This window comes from Centruroides sculpturatus, unplaced genomic scaffold, assembly GCF_000671375.1.
Source record: "Centruroides sculpturatus isolate CEXI.00-Female unplaced genomic scaffold, Cexi_2.0 scaffold133, whole genome shotgun sequence".
NCBI lineage: Eukaryota > Metazoa > Arthropoda > Arachnida > Scorpiones > Buthidae > Centruroides > Centruroides sculpturatus.
The window spans coordinates 443,636-460,547 of NW_019384319.1; the positions used below are offsets into that span (position 1 = coordinate 443,636).

General features: G+C 30.4%; 1 protein-coding gene across 2 annotated transcripts; it reads left to right on the forward strand.

Moving 5' to 3' along the window:
• Nucleotides 1-304: 304 nt before the first annotated feature.
• LOC111624754 (leucine-rich repeat transmembrane neuronal protein 2-like) lies at nt 305-16,363 on the forward strand. 2 transcript variants are annotated; one of them, XM_023367695.1, is made up of 2 exons: nt 305-485; nt 14,561-16,363. In XM_023367695.1, the coding sequence occupies exon 2, from the start codon at nt 14,592-14,594 to the stop codon at nt 16,119-16,121; it is 1,530 nt and encodes a 509-aa protein (XP_023223463.1). In that variant the 5' UTR covers nt 305-485; nt 14,561-14,591; the 3' UTR covers nt 16,122-16,363. The 2 variants fall into 2 exon arrangements, with proteins under 2 accessions (XP_023223463.1, XP_023223468.1); XM_023367700.1 differs by lacking the exon at nt 305-485 and adding an exon at nt 627-685.
• The last annotated feature ends 549 nt before the right edge of the window (nt 16,364-16,912 follow it).

Consider the following 16,912-nt stretch of genomic DNA (forward strand, 5'->3'; position numbering starts at 1 on the left):
TAATTTTAAAATAAATAGATTTAAATGTAAACAAAATAAAAATACTTCGGCTCCTTTGACTGAATAATAACACATCAACCGCTTAATAGTGTTTTTTTTCCCCTACCCAATTTGCCTTATCAAATGAATATTTTCAAACACATCACTAGATTTATGCATCGAGAATGGAGAAAATCCAAATTTATTCTAATACAACCGAGCAAGATTGAATTAATGTATTTCCTTCTTTCTTCCAACTAAGCCTCATCTAATTCCTAATAGATTTTACCCCTTCACCACACACGTCTCGCTAATCTCCCCCTAGTGACGAGAATGGAAGAGACCCATTTACTGGTGCAGCTGGCAAGCACGTCGAGCTACAATAGTTGAGAAACGGTGGAGCTTGTATAGCCTCGCCCAAGCAAAACTAAAGTAGAATATTGTCAACGGATCCAATTCAGAATTCGAACCTTACGATGACATCGAAACGATATATGTCTCATCAGGTAAGTGCATATATAAATTCATTCAGTATATAGTGGGTAAGGTAATCAGAAAATGAATCTGGCGGTCAAAGTCCCACAGCGCAGGTAGCATTGTCGGTGACGTCATCGTGATTCTCGAACCCTCTTCCTCCCCCATCTATTCCCGCCATGGTGTAAACAGTCTAGGAGTGTTTGTATTGTGTCGCTGTTTTTTTTTACAGGTAAGTTGTTAAATTTATTCCTGTTAATAAAACGTAGTAAAATGGACGTTTTATCAAGATTACGACAACAATTGATTGATTGATGGTGGATAAAGCGTTGGTATGCGGGGAGGATAAAGGGTTAAGATACTCCAACTTGTATCTATCTACTTAAAATATGATAAACACTTGAAAATATTGTATAGTTTCTGTACGATAAAATCCCTTATCGAGTACAGTTAACGGACTTTTACTTCTTATAATGTGTATTGACACCTGTGGATGCAATACAAAGTACACCTACATGAGTTTACTCTATGAATGTATTTATTGAATCGGTAAAAATAACAAATGCATGAAGAATAATATAATAAATTCTGGAAATGTAATTCTTATACTGTATATTGTTTGGATTATGACTCGTTAGTCATGAGGCCATATAGATATTTTTGGTAAATAATTATATATTTTAGGATTTATTAATGATTTCTAGTTGCGTGTAAAAAATTCCACCCACATTGCCTATCTCAACCAACGAAATGAACTGCAAAACCACCCAACCGCGAATATCCAGATAGAACTGTGGGCTGCCTGGCTACTGCTACAAGCTGCTGACCTTGGCCCACGTCTCTTTTCCTACTCTACCTGTCCTTACTTTACAATATGTGCAGTAAATAATTAATAATACATAGTTGGCGTTATGTATTTTATAATAAACAGGAAGAGAAACCAAGCGGGCGAGGGTAACGCTCCATAGTATACCTAGCAAGTCCTGTGGGGTACTGAATGGTTTTATGTTACAAAGGGAGAAGGTGATTGTATTTTCCGAACTGACCCAGTAGTAGTTCGCCTCTACCATCTGTCTGAGGTCAATTCAGAGGGGTTAGAGGTCATCCAGGTGGAGATTGAATGGGAAGATCGTCTTTCCGCTACCAGACAATTGCAGCCGATAATAGAACTTCCGGTCTGAAGATTATAGTGCTGTCTGTCGGAGTAGGCCTCATATAATAGAACTACCGAAAACCTATAATTTATTTAGTCATACAGACAGAGTAAAATATTTTTCTCTTGAATCCTCTTGTCCTAAATATTTTAAAAGTACAAATTTTCCTCTTTTGATTGTTATCTGAATTGTTCATTCGAGAAGGGAAAGAAGAACCAAACACTAAAAAAGAAAAATATATATATTTTTAATGTTTTATCTCTACAATTCATTCCAAGAATTTTTTCCACTGTTTTAAACTTTAACGCATTATTTTTTTAATAGAAAAAAAATTAAATTTAATAAAATGACATAAATTCACTTATGACATAAAAATTATCTGTATCCATCTTTAGTCATAAAAAATATATTTTTATATACTTTTTTCCTTGTAAAATGTTTTAAAAGTTCAATTAATTGATCTTCAAGGGCAACAAAATGATAAAATTCTGCGAAGAGTCAAATTTATATAATAAAATAAAGACAAAAGACACTTTTAAAGCCTGGCACCATCCAACTTTGCAAAGTAACTTTAATAAGATAATTTGATTGTCATATGTGAAATCAATGTAGGTCTATATCCTTATAGATAATAATTTCCCGATTTTTTTCTTCTAATCAGAATCGATTTAACATCTGTTAACTGAACTATCTTAAGAATTTAACTCGAAAATCAGGATTAAAAAGAAAAATAAAAGAAATGTTAACTACTATATGCTTACAATATATAGGTCATTAACTGTATTTCGCGATTTATGAATAAAGTTTTAATTTAAAAAATGAAAAATAAATAACATTCTTTTTTCTTCTTTAAATTGGGTTCCTACATTTTTACTACAGACAGGATTTAAGCTATAAAATATAGTAGGCTTGAAGACATTTTCCGGCAATTGGCTATCTCTTGGGCGAGAATCTCCTTCTTTTCTAAAGTCCCATCACGAACTAGTTTGTCAAGGTCCGGTAGATGTCTTTTAAAAATTTACTGAACCGAAAAAACGGTAGCTCCTACTTCTGTTTAGACAATAACTAAACTTGGGATCATTTATTCGGTTAAATTATTTGATGGAGATCCACTTTTCCAGTAACTGGCTTGTAACAAAGATGGCGCCATGCCAATGTTTAGTCTCCTGATATCTTTTGTGCTGTGGTTTATTGTTAAAGTCCTTTCTGTTCGGCATTCTGTCCAAGTTCTGAATACTTTGCTTGTAGCGTTGACCGTCATTACATCCCTTACTCCGAGCTTCTATTTATATCTTAGTTGTGAATGAGGTTGTGACGTCACGCTTGGGAACTGGCAGATTGTTACATCACTTGGCAACGAATTTTGTCTCGAGGTGTAAATTTTTGTTCACCTCTCTACGTTCTTCGGGTCGATGGGATAATTGTGTTTGATTTTTATTTAGGGTATTCGGTTTTTCTAGTTGAACTTTATACAAGAAGGGAATATTTCTATGGATAGATGTATTATTTAATTAATTGTGTTCGCCTAGGCTAAAAAAAAGTGGATATAAACTGTTGAGACATCACGAAATTGGGCGGAGTTTAGTGACCTTTCTCGGTGCATTAAATAGCGAGGAGGAGCTGAATGACATGCATACTCAGATAGTTCACTACTATGGAGGGATAAAAAAAATCCCTGTTACAGATTTTTTCATAGTAGAATCGAGGCGGAATCAAATATAGAACTTCCTAAAAACGGCAATTAATAAACGTTGTAACACTAAATAATATTAGCTGTTGCATATTCTACGAATTAAACACAGGATAAAGACTAGACTTTTGTTTTGTCTCATTACTCAGTTTAATCCTATTAAACATTGTTATTTTTATTACGTATTTATTATTTTAGTTGCCATTTTAATTTAAGTAAATGGATCACGTTGGAGTAAATTCTTTACTCTTAAAAAATTAACTTAGAGTATCTCTTGAGAATTGTTTCGTTCAGGGACGTAAGAGGATTTAAATATTAAATGTTTATTCGTGAGCCATAAAGAATATATATAAAAATATTATTGTTTTGCCGATGTAAGTCATAATTTATATAAAAATTTATGCACGTACGAAACAAGTTTTTATAAACGTCATTTTCGATTGTTGTAAAAACATTTAAAAAATAACTTTTCTCCCAACTTTTTAATATTCTATACAAAAACTTATCAAATTTCGTTTATGGAAATTCTCCAAAAAATTGACAAATTTTATTTATTCCGTTGCGAATATAAAAATTTGCACGAATGGAAGCGAAAATTATCTTGCGAATCGAGGCGATAAATATAAAAATGGATATATTTATATAGGCTCTCTCTCTCTCTACATATATATATATTTGTGGGGGAAAAAAGCGATGAATATATTCTTGCTCTACTATAAAAAATCACCTTTAGAGGCATCAAAGTGGAAAATTCCGTGTTTCGGATTGAAAATAAGGCATCTTTGTAATTTCTATCGAACAGTTATGCCTAGGAGGATACTGTGACCCTACCCGAGGCATTAAACTTCAATTTATTTTGGGTGATATCTCTTCTTGAAGGGGAACAGACACTAAGATGACACCCCAGCATACATTGACCTGTCATAATCATTAGTATATCCGTTTGATAATTTATCTTGATCGTTGCCTTTTTCTAACCGAGAACTGATGTCCTTATGAAGGAACTAGACCTCTTATTTTGAATGAAATGAACCATATAAAATTCAGAAAACGTATTTCAAGCTTATCTTTATTTTGCTGTTTCGTGTCGATTGAAAGAATTTATCATTCGAGATATAGAGGAGAGAAGTGTAAGGGAAAGTTAATCGATGTCTGCACACTTTTAATTTAAAAAAAAAAAAAGGAAAATATGTATACCCTAAAATAGAAACTGTGCGAAAAATTTTCCTAATTGCTGACACAAACATGCAAAAATCTTTTAAAATAAAATTTAAAAAAAAAAGAGGAAATTTTGAAATCGAAAATATGGTTTTAATATAACAAACCCTTCTTAATTACGCTGTTAAAGTTTTTTAAAATAGGATTAATTTGCATAGTATAAATATTTAGAATTTATCTACAATTAAAATATAATTATCATTGCTTAATTAAAATATTTTAAAAACTGTTTAGTTGTAATTAGCATTGTTTTCAGTAAACAACAATAATTAACATGTTTTAGAGAAGTAATTAAGAGTAACATCAGTAGTCGAATCCTTTTAACTTATCTTCACTTTGTTTATAAAATCTATACAAAATATTAAAGTAATAATTACCAAATAAAAGGTTTTTTTTTTAAATTTTTAATCTGAAATTAATCGAAGCTTATCCATCAGAATTACAGCCAATTCTTGCTAATCCGAAACTGATTTTGTTCGTAATATGGCTAAATGTTTCAACAACGAAAATAAATGTGAAAAATTAATATATATAGCACACATTTTAGCATAAATATACATATTTTCCTGTAATCCTTTCTGATCTTTCTGGTTTTCCAAAAATAATTAATCCGGATTAGCGAGAGTGCACTGTATTAATTAATTAAACAAGACGAATTACGCGACGAAAATTTTATAGGAGAAGTTGATTGTTTAAATAATTTATTTTGGCTTCTAGTATTAGAGTTTGTTTCGAGGAAAAATTGAGTAATTTTAATTGAGTATTTCCGTGCAAATTATATGATTTATGTGTTTAGTCGAGAAAATACTTTTTCTTTCTTAGGAGTTAGCCTACTTTTTCGTAAGATTAACTTGTCCTTGAGAAAAGATTAAAATTTTTATTTGGATTTTACGCCATCACCCACTATTTTATCGTATCCAGATTGATTTTTTAAATATTGCTTTATTAATTTAACATTAATAAATTGAAAGAAAAAGCTGAATTAACATATAAAATATTCGTTTAATGCTATTTTTATGTCGGTATCCGCTTATAGATTTTCAAAAATGATGACTACTGTTGCTGTTGAACTGTTTCAAAAGGTCATCTTCATTCAGAAGCTACCAGTGCGACAAGTCGATGCTCTGGCATTTTATTCGAGATTAAAAAATAATGACATATTTAACAGTTGGGAATTTCCACTTCTTCACTGTTCAAGGCAATAATTTAATATTTTATTTCTGTATTGATAGCTTAATAACTTTAAAGTATAATAAAATCTGTTTAAGTACTTAGAACATATTTTTCGTTTGACGCACCGTAACTTAAGTAATTTTCTTCAATAAGATTATATNTATCCAGTTATAACAGGTAAGTGTAACGTGATCGTATAAGATAAACAATATAATATAAATAATATAATATTGGACTACAATCATATCTAGTAAAAAATACAGATGTGTGTATGTAGTTATTCGGAATTTATTCCAGATAATACAATATTAAATATAAAGATAATAGGGTATATAAACTAGTAGAGAGGTCTAAATATGTTTATTTTATTAAATATTGAATAATGATCAAGGTAATTTATATATCTTAACAAACACAAAACGTAGGTTTATGTGCGGTTTGCTTTGATGAAAACACGTATAAATGTGCGCATTTTTAAATTAAATATCAATTTCATAATTGTTTTTCCCCCATAAAGTGTACATTTTAATAATTATTTCATATATTTTTCTTATTTGTAACAGAAATTTTGGAGCTTCTTACAATTAATCCAATTGAAATCTTACCTTACAATTCAATGAAAATAAAAATTGAGGGTTTAAATTAATAGCATTTATTAATTTTTATAGGAAAAATTAAGAAGTTTTATTTTTCTAAATTCAAAATTTAATGCCGCTTCAGTTTATTTTGACTCAAAATTAAATAAAACCAAACTGAAAATGAGTCGCTTGAAGAATTTTTCAAAATGACAAAATACATTAACTTGATTACCAAATATCTAAAATGAGGAAAAAAAGTGTTATCCCTGACCTCATTTTCTTCATAATTACTTCATAAAATTTATTATACAGTCCTTATAATTTCAATTTAATTCAGAACGAAACTTTTATTAACCGTGTAAAAGTTTAAGTTTCACATTATGTACTTAAATAATAATTACCACCTCAAAAAATACAAAAAATATAAAAAATAACAGATTAAATCATTAGGCCACACTCATTGCAATGATTCAGCTTTCATTTAAAAAATGGATCCTAACGAATTTGCGTTCTTTATAGAAGTAACTAGAGAGTTCGATTTAATCCGCACCATCAATGCAGATGACATAGATTAAAAAACAAGAAAGAAAAAAAAGGGGACAGAATCAGATTGGTCAGACATCAGCCACTTACTTTTTCTCCCATTATTCTGTCATTTAGTCAATCCCTATTAAGTGACAGACTTTTGTTGGAGCATCAGAAACGATTTAGGATTATCACCAGATCGAATTTAAAAGTATTGTCCTCAGAATTGACGTCATTCTTTTTACACCAATAATAATACCTTTTGATCTTATCGACCTGTACTTTTAAAATTAGGAAATGCTAAGTAAATTATTCTTTCGAGTAACCGTTATCCGTTTTATTTTGAAAGTGTACATGTGACTCATACTTCAGCTGTTCATGCTGCCGAAAAGTGTTGAGCCATGACGTCATCTGGAAAAGCAAATATCATACTGTGAAGGTAGTTGTAATAAGTTATTGATTCTTGATGCTGTCTTGTTTGATAAGCGAATCTTTTTTTTCACTTTATAAATATATTCCCCACAATATAAAAATCATCATAATCTGAAATCCAGAAAGTGTTCACATTTGAATATTTTTGAAGAGTGTTGTGACGTTTTTCGAATGAGGTTTTTTCTAGTTTCTTGTAAGGATATTTTTTTTACTTTTCTTTTTTTTAAAAAAAAAATATTTTTCAATTTCATTCAGAAATTCGATTCTCTGTTTAGACAATAAAGCGAAATGGATCGTTTTTTTATGAAAAAAGTTTCGAATTTCGAAACAAGAAACGTTTTATTTTTTATTTTTTCAAATTACAAATATATATATATATATATTTTGGGGGCGGCATACGTTTTTTTTTCTTATTTTTTTGCAATATTTTCTTCATTTTTTAAAGCGTTTGTTGAAAATGTAAGTTTAGATTTTAAGGAAAAATTATCTATTTTTTATATTAATTAAAAAATATAATTTCGAATGAAAGAAGTGAGTTTTAAGTGTATATATTTTAGGCTTGATGAATAAAACTCGAGTTTAATATAGAATAAGGTTAAGCGCACTTAAAAGGGGATTGGTTAATTCGGCTAAATCTTGTAATATTTGTTGTTTTAAGACACTTTTCCAAGTTCCGTAACGTTTGAACTGCATATAAGCTTGTCACTCCAGTCGTAAAATATTTTATGTGTTAACTAAAGGTCGTATTTAGAAGGACAAGTTTCCATTATTTCTTTTCAGTAGGGTTGTAGAGTTGACTTGCGCAACATCTAGCTTCCATTATCAATCCTAATATGACCTATAAACAGAGATACGTCCTTTAACGACCGGCTTGATACGAATATTGATTTAATTTAATGTAATAATTGAATAAAGTTCTAAAGTCGTACGCCGTGCCGTTTTATATTACATTATCTTCATTAATTATATAGTAAAAGATGATTAATATTTATATTTTATGCTTTGCATATGGCAAAACTTCTATGTGGCGCCATCTGACGGCGAATGAGGGAGGAAAAAAGGGAAGGAAAAATGAATTTTCATTACCTTGATTCGATAAGTGCCTCTTGTGGTTAGACGACATACTTTACAGTTCTTTTCATAACCACCTGTTTTGTCTATTTTCTTAGTGTTCTTGGGTCACTGACGAGCATAAAGTTACCATTAAGGAAGAAGTCTATCCATCATATAACTTGGAGTGGCCTGTCCGGCAGACAGCTTTATCGATCCCTTTAATCTTCAGCTAGCCGAGTGTCACCATTGACGAACTTTACTTTCTTTTTTCTTTTTTGTTGTTTTTTTTTTTCTAAAGGCTTTCCTCTCGAGTTTTATGAGAATCGGGTGCTTTAGTCGCGCGGGTTGTGTCGGGATGTCACTCGCCTCGCCGGACTCTTGATGTCGATCGAAAGGATGGACCTGACTACCGGAAATGGGATGCCTTTCATGCATCGCAGATTTGATGGGGAAAAAGGGGCTGTTGTTATCAAAACGTCAGCCATTGAGTCTGGCAGGAGGCAAAGATCAAATTTCTCTTAACTTGAATTTTTATTTATAGATTGACGGCCTTTCATTTAAGCTGCTGTTTAGAAGTTGCCAGTTTTCTGTGATGGAAAACAATAAGGCGAGAGTAAAACCCTGTCATTTTTCAACACGCGTTATATTAAAACACTATAGAATTTATCCGTTCACAAAATATAAAATTTAATTTCTCCACATAGCAAATTCTTTATATTTATTTATTTATTGTTTTAAACTTTGATCCGGTTGGTTTATTTTAGTTTATTTATGTGCCCTTAGAATACTATCTAAATATGTCTGTTATCGCATTCTCCAAGCTTAAAACCTAAATGGGGTCTCTAAGATGTTCAAGAGCTTACCCATCAACAAAATTGGTGCAATCATCCATCTGCCTAGTAACTAGGTAAATAAAGCACTTATGGGGATTGTGTTTTATGGACCCCCTACACTATATATAGGTTTTTTTTTTTTTTTTGGTTAAAGATTGAAAGCTAAAGCTAAGGCAACTTTAATGGTTCTGCTTACAGATTCTATTATTGGATGATGTAGAGAACTAACTGAATACAAGACTGAGAAATACAATTGGGAGGAGGAGAGAGTAAGGGCAATAAAGTCTGGTAGAAAAGTAATACAGAACAACAACCAATTATTGGATACCGTGGAACACATACAAAAAACATCCAGAATTCCTGTTAAATTATTCTTAAGAAAAGTTTGGTGAATTATGAATTTTTCATAGAAAAACAAAAGAAAAGATCTTAGAGTATTATCGATTGTAATGAAGATTTACTAATTAAGGTTATTGTTTAGGGCATCATTTACTGAATCTAATATGAGCATATTTAATGTTGACTCATACTCAAGAGAGCCGTCGTCACTAGCGATAAATTTTAATTCTCCTAAAGATCGATAAATTAATGGTTTGACCTAAGCAATTCATTAAGAAGATTTTTATGAGGAAAATATTTTTTCCTTTAATTACAAGAACGATAAAACAAAAATGCAATATAGGAAAAAAACCCCATTATATTTTGAGGCAACGCATCCTGCCATCTGTTGAGAAATTTAAATACTAAACACCATTAAAAATATGTATTTTTATCGTGTTTTTTATTAGCTATTTAATGCTGTTCTTATGGTTAAAATAGTGAAAAATAATTTTATTTAATATTCATTTTTTGATACAGTAATGTAGACTATAGTTTAACCGAATATATATATATATCTTATATGATAGAGATGCCTTCTTGGTGGAATGTTTTTTTTCTTCAATCTTTCACATCGAATCAGTAGAAAATAAGTTGTATCCTGTCATATCTTCCTGTCTCACCTTCGAACGTAATCGTCGAAGACAATGGAGGGTCTAGGGGGATGAAAGACGCTTTAATCATAGTAATGGAACGTTGCCATCGGTGACTAGAACCATTCAAAATCGATAAGAAAGCCCATTCCATCCATTCACCTGCTCGGACATTACTATGACGGACCAGAGTTTTACGACATGATTTTGGTTCTAATGCTTGAGAGACATAGTAAAAACGTACTCTTTGATACTATTAAAACCAACAATAAATTGAATTGTAACACATCACCAAATAATAAAAGCGTCGCCGACTTAATAGATATTTTTCTTTAGGCTAATGGCCTTTGTATGCTTTACGCAGATTTTTATTATTTAAAAATAATGTCATAATAAGAAAATTAACATTTACGAGCTCTTATTTCTGCTTCTACAACTAAACAACTGTGGAATTCTTTTCTATGATTAATGGTGTAAAAATTTTCGAAGTTTTAGTTTTTTCTTCATTTACTTAACTGTTTTGAGAAGAATTGGAATTTTTTTTTCCGTTGAAAATCGGGTACTTTAACGATTTTTGTGTGTTAAAGTTCCTTTTTCGGCTTGTAGGAGGTTAATGGTTAAGACGAAGACGATTGATGGACATTGGAGATCCGATAGTTAAGAAAGACATCTAGTTAAAGAGAAGTGGAAATTTAGCCGTAATTGGTCAGATTGAAGAAAAGCGGAAAATGTTCTCGAGAATGGAGACATCCATCAATGGAGAAATTTATCCGGATAAAAACTATTAATGCCGTAGATAAACATTAAAAAAAATTCCTTTTCCCACGTTACAAAAACATGATTGAATTATCTAATCGCTTCGTTCCATTATTTTATATGCTTAAATCGTTAAAAAAATAAATCAAATTACATCTTAAAACATAAAAAAAAATCGAAGTGCCGAAAGTAGAGTAAGACTTTTATAAATAAAAATTTAAATCTTATTTTTATTCTTTATAAGTATGCAATAGCCAGAAGGTTTCTATATCGTGTTATCAATATATTAAGCTGAATATTTTAAGTTTATTGAATAAAAGAAAACTGATTCTTATCAAAGATATCATCTTTGAAATATCGCTTAGTTTACTCTTTATCATTAAACAACCCAATAAGAATATTCGGAAAGTATAAACTATTTTCATAATTTCATTGGAGATTTGATGTAATGGAATAATAAATCTGAAAATTTTCAATGACTTTTATATCATTATCAAAAGCAGAATGCTATTTTTTTCATTAATTACTTTCTTCGTGTTGGAATGGATTTGATGCTAGTAATAAAAAGATATTTGCTAGAACAGATCTTTAAGAGCTGCTTGATAAGGAGAATATGAGCAATTTTACAGTCCCACTGGAATTCTGTTATAGTGGGAAAGTCATTAACAAGTACAGAAATTAATTACAATTTTTATTCAGCTGACAGCAGAAGAATTATACTTTTTTTTCTATCTTATTTCTTTATAGCTACAATAGAATTACTATCGTAACTATTAAGGAAAAAGACTTAAGAATATTTGCGAAATCAAATTAAGGAAACTTAAAAATAGTATTAAGGAATTTTGAAATTTTTAGAAATTTCAGATAAATTTTGATAGAAAGTTTTATTTGTTTTATTTTTATAATAAAAATATTATTTCGCAGATTTTTAAAACTATTTATATTTAATTATTTTCAGAGTTTCATTAAAGTCTGTGTTTAAAACTTATACACCGTATTTATATTCTCAATCTAAAAGAAACACATTTCAAATCAGACATTTCCAAAAATTTCCATGAAATTTTCTCTTTTAATGTTCCAAAGTTCTTCAATAACTCTCCAGTAATTTGACCAAAAATAAGCTTAAATCTTTTCATACACTGTCAAACCTCTGAACAACGGCCGATGACGGGAACATAAAAAATGGTCTTTGTTTGGAGGTTCTTTTGTAACATTTTGAAAGGATAAGTTTCTGAAAAAAATGGCCGTTGTTACAGGTTCGACTGTATATTAATATTATTATTTATACTTAAAAATTTATAACTTTCTTTTACATAATCCTACTTCATTAAAGTGAATAAAATTGTAAAATATGTAATAATATTAAATCTTTCGATAATCCTTTCTTTCGCTCAATATTGGAATCTACTAAAAGTGATCAGTCCTTTAAATTAAAATAGAAATTTTCCATAATATAAACGTGATAACTCTGTTTGATTAATGTTTTATTAATAACTTATATCTGATTACAGAAAAACTAACGTTATTATTCATCCGTTGCCAATTAAAGTGTGATAAAATGGAAGAAATTCCAAATTATAAGTCCAATAATTTAAGGTGTTTTTAAAATTGCTGTTAATTTTGAACTCATTCTTGAAATTCAATACGATTTTTTTTCATTTCTGTGAATTAATGTCTACGGTAACAACAATGAAAGCTTATGAATTGCTAGATTAATGCATTTATTAAAGTGAACTGATAAGTAGAATGTATGAAATTATTCTACCAATCTCATTGGAAATGCGGTATAATGGAACAAATTGCTAATAAATCCGAAGCGTAAGGATTGAAGAGATTTTCAATTGATCCACTATTCTGAAACGTGTCTTTCATTGATTGTTCTCCGCAATCGCCCTGTAAGACGCGTGATTGATGCTGGAAAAGAAGAGAAAGATCCAACGTAATTAAAAGCAACCCAAGTTTTGGACAATAATGCCTCGTTTTCCTTATTCTACCGCATTGGTTGCCGTGTCGATAAGCAGTCATTTGCGATGCTTGTATACTCTTATCTGTCCTTCTATTCAATGTTGGTGTTTAATTAAAGAGGATGACGCCGTGCAGAATGCTGTAACACCAAATGGTGATCGCGTAGAAACGAATCTGGTGTCAATAGTGGGGATTAAATTAATAGGAAAGAAATTAATCAGGTTTTAATTACATTTTTTACCAACGTTGCAATAGCTATTATTCTCAGAAACCTTGAAGGATTATTATTATTAATTTTTTCTTACCTTTTTAGGAAACTTTCAAATCGAAAATTGAGTTTAATCATTTTTTTTCGATTCATATCCATCACCATCTCTCATCTGCACTTCACGGACTCTCTAGCTAATTGCAAGAGGCAGTAAATTACTTGCTAACGGCTCTACTGACGATGCTGACGTCATCTTCTAAGTCTGTAATAACGCAATACAGTCTAAAGGGTTGTAAATTTTATTTATGGGGTCTAATGCATTGTTTCGCTAGGCCAATTTGTCCCGAGCCTGTACCAACCTGGCATAATTAAACGTCACATTGCAAGAGTCGCTCGGATATAATATTCTTCTTGCAGCTATTAACTGCACACTGTGTAACTGTGTTTCCAGACGGTAATCTAGAAACGGACGTCTTTCTCTTTTTCATATTCTCTTACTAAGAATTATATAAAGAAAAATTAAAGAAATGAATTCTGTGTATATTAGTTGCGTGCTTAATATCTTTTCATTTAAACTTTTTTTTCTATAATTAAAAAATATATAGCATAATTGTTTAGCTGTTAAAGTAAAATATTCTATCGTTTTACCTCTAAAATTGCTACTATTAAACAAATAAAATACTTTTTTATTAGTCTTTTACGATGCAAGTTTTAAACGTGAAATATATGCTTAGCATTTTTTAAAGAATATTAAATTTTTATTTCGATTATTTTAAATATAATTTTTAATTATTTTTGTTTAAGAAAAGATTAATTTAATGCTAAATATAATGCCAAATATAAAAATGTAAACAAGAAATGATTTACTGTTTTCTGCTTAAAATGACTGTTTACATTGTTAAAACTTTATAAAATCAATTAATTTAAATCCTGGATATCTACAGAATTTCATCAGAGTAGGGGATATTTGTTTGATAGAAGCTTGGCATATGATGATTTAATTCGCTTTGTTCATAGGATAAACAGTAAATTACATTTTAATGTCCAGTTTATCTTAGACCAAAGAGCCGTATTCTAATATCTTAATATTCAACGGAAGGGAGAAAATTAAAACGAATTACATACGAAGCAAGGTTATTTTATCAAAATAAATTAACGATATCTTTAATCTTATTTTAGTTGCTAACATTTCCTTGATCATTATTTAGAGATAGAATCGATTCATCTATCTTACTCTTGATGGTTACAGTAATAGTTCTAAAATGAGTTAACTTCTAATCCTCAAATAGCCTTAAAGTAAAGAGAAAAGAAAAAATCTAATATTTATAAAACAGCTTTTAGCCGTTTTCTTAAATTTTAAGCTCTAAAAATTGCATTATTTTTCTTCGGAATTTAACTAAATTGCCATAATGTATGCTGTCTTCTTCTCTCGGTTGATGCACGATACACGAGAGATTAACTTACTTTATTAAACAGTTTTTATTAGGTTTTTGAAATTTTAATAAATTTCGATGTTTAGGTTATTAATAATAATGTTCTTTTTTCTTGCAGATATGATCGTTTACAGTAGAGAGGGGAGGAAATGCGTCGTTTAAAAGGATCGCCGAGTATCATAGTGCTGCTATTTTACTTCATTTGTTTATGGTCGGAGGCAGAATGTGGCCCGCGAACGAGATGTCGTAATTGCGAGTGTGACGAAATTAACCTTAAAGTAAATTGCGATTCTGCACAATTACAGACTATCCCAATATATTTTAATCCCGGATTAAGATGGCTAAGAGTGACTAATAACCAGATAACAGGCATCGATTCCATCTATAATAGCTATCGTAATTTATCTTACTTGGATATATCCCACAACGAAATTACAGATTTAAAATCAGAGCAATTTACTCGTCATAGTTATTTAGAAACATTATTGATTAGTCATAATATGATAACTTCTTTCAATAACCGAACATTCGTGGGTTTAGTGCGATTAAAGATATTACATTTAAACGAAAATCATTTAGAAGATATATCGTCCATGAAATTTTCACCATTAAAAAGCCTAGAATATCTTGATTTGTCACGAAATCGTATTAGTTATGTTGATGTTGATGCTTTCTACGGGTTAAATAATTTAAAATCTCTATTATTAAGAGGTAATAAACTTTCAGCCATACCTTCGTTATCTTTTCACCACATTCCGAACCTCCTATCTTTAGATATTGGTTTAAATCCTATCGACAAAGAACTCGTTAATGATTCATTTTCTTCATTGTCCAACCTGAAAGACCTTTACCTGGACGGATGCGCTTTGAAAAAATTGAATTCTGCAGTATTCCGTAATCTCTCCAACCTGCTCACACTAAATTTAGGAGATAATAAACTGGTCGACGTTCCGACGAATTCATTTAAATATATTATTAATTTAGAAAAATTAATTCTAAGTCAAAACTTATTTAACGAAATACCACCAAGAGCTTTTCGAGGTCTTAAGCGATTAAGAAAAATCATCGTCACTGGTTGTGTTAATTTAAAAATTATTCGTGAGAAATCGTTCGAGGATAATGCAGATTTGGAGTACATAGGATTTGATCATAATAGAAAATTGACAAAAATTGAATTTGGTGCATTCAACGGATTGGCAAACATTCGAAATGTATCTTTACGTGGTAATGCATTCGAAACTTTCGACTCTCGTCTCTTAAGTTGGGACGAATTAGATAATATGAACTTATCCGGTAACCCTATAAGGTGTGATTGTAATATTTTGTGGATGAAAAACCTACTCAAATCTTATAATTCCACCGATAACGTGGTATGTTCTTCCCCCCAATTAGTTGCCAATCGTCGACTTGTAAATCTTTCTAACGAAGAGTTAGGGTGTGACAGTCTAAATGGTAAAAGACAAGTGTTCATCTGTGTTACAGTTTCTGCAGCTGTGATAATTGCTGTTCTGGTAACGTTAGGGTTTAAATACCGGACAAAATTAGCTGGAATGCTGAAAGATAGATGGAGTGGAAACAGAAAGGAACCTCACTATCAAAAGACAAACAGCGAAGAAGAAAGCACAATATTACAAGCTGCACAACAATCGCTAAAGATGACTCCAGTCACCGAACTGTGATAAATAAAAAGTATTAAAACTGGACCTTTCATGTAGACATAAGACAATTTGTCTTCTTCCTTTTTTATGTATATCTGAAATGTCAATATATATATATAATAGTTATAAAAAAGGACAATCAGTGTTTTTTTAGTGTAGAAAATATCATTCAAGAGATGTAAGTATTTCAAGAATGTTGAACTTAATTGTATTAAAGAATTTGTAATGTGTACTTAATTGTATTAAAGACTTTGTAACTTTTATTCTCAGAGGTGAGTATCTACAGTCGAGTGTACTTTCCGCTAGTTCTTTTTCCATCAAACACTTTTATGGTTTTCCACAATAAACGTAGCACTCAACCATCAGGGGATGTTTATAGACTTCAGGCTTAGCTATATTTCTTTATCCACAACACGCTGAGATGGTCTTTCAGTATCTAACGTCACATAGAATACATTCAGGATTGCAGGTGAGTGCAAGTGTTATTTTAAACGATTTTCTGAGCAGTTTGGGAAAATAACAGCAATTTTCTCCTTTTCCCCTCTTTCAAATTTTCAGAATAATTATGCTAAATAACCAATTATCTAACATTATAAATTTAGTTTAAGAGAACATAATGAAATATTCATAAACTAACCGTGTAAGGATTGAAAATTTCAAAATTCTCAAACACGCACACGTTTATGTATGAAAGATTAGGTGTTATTTTCTGTAGAAAATTATTTTGAGTCATGTTTTAAACATATTTACTCTATGAATCGTTATACAAACTAAAAACAGTTTCATTGTATTTAAATTATTTTTGTCTCTTG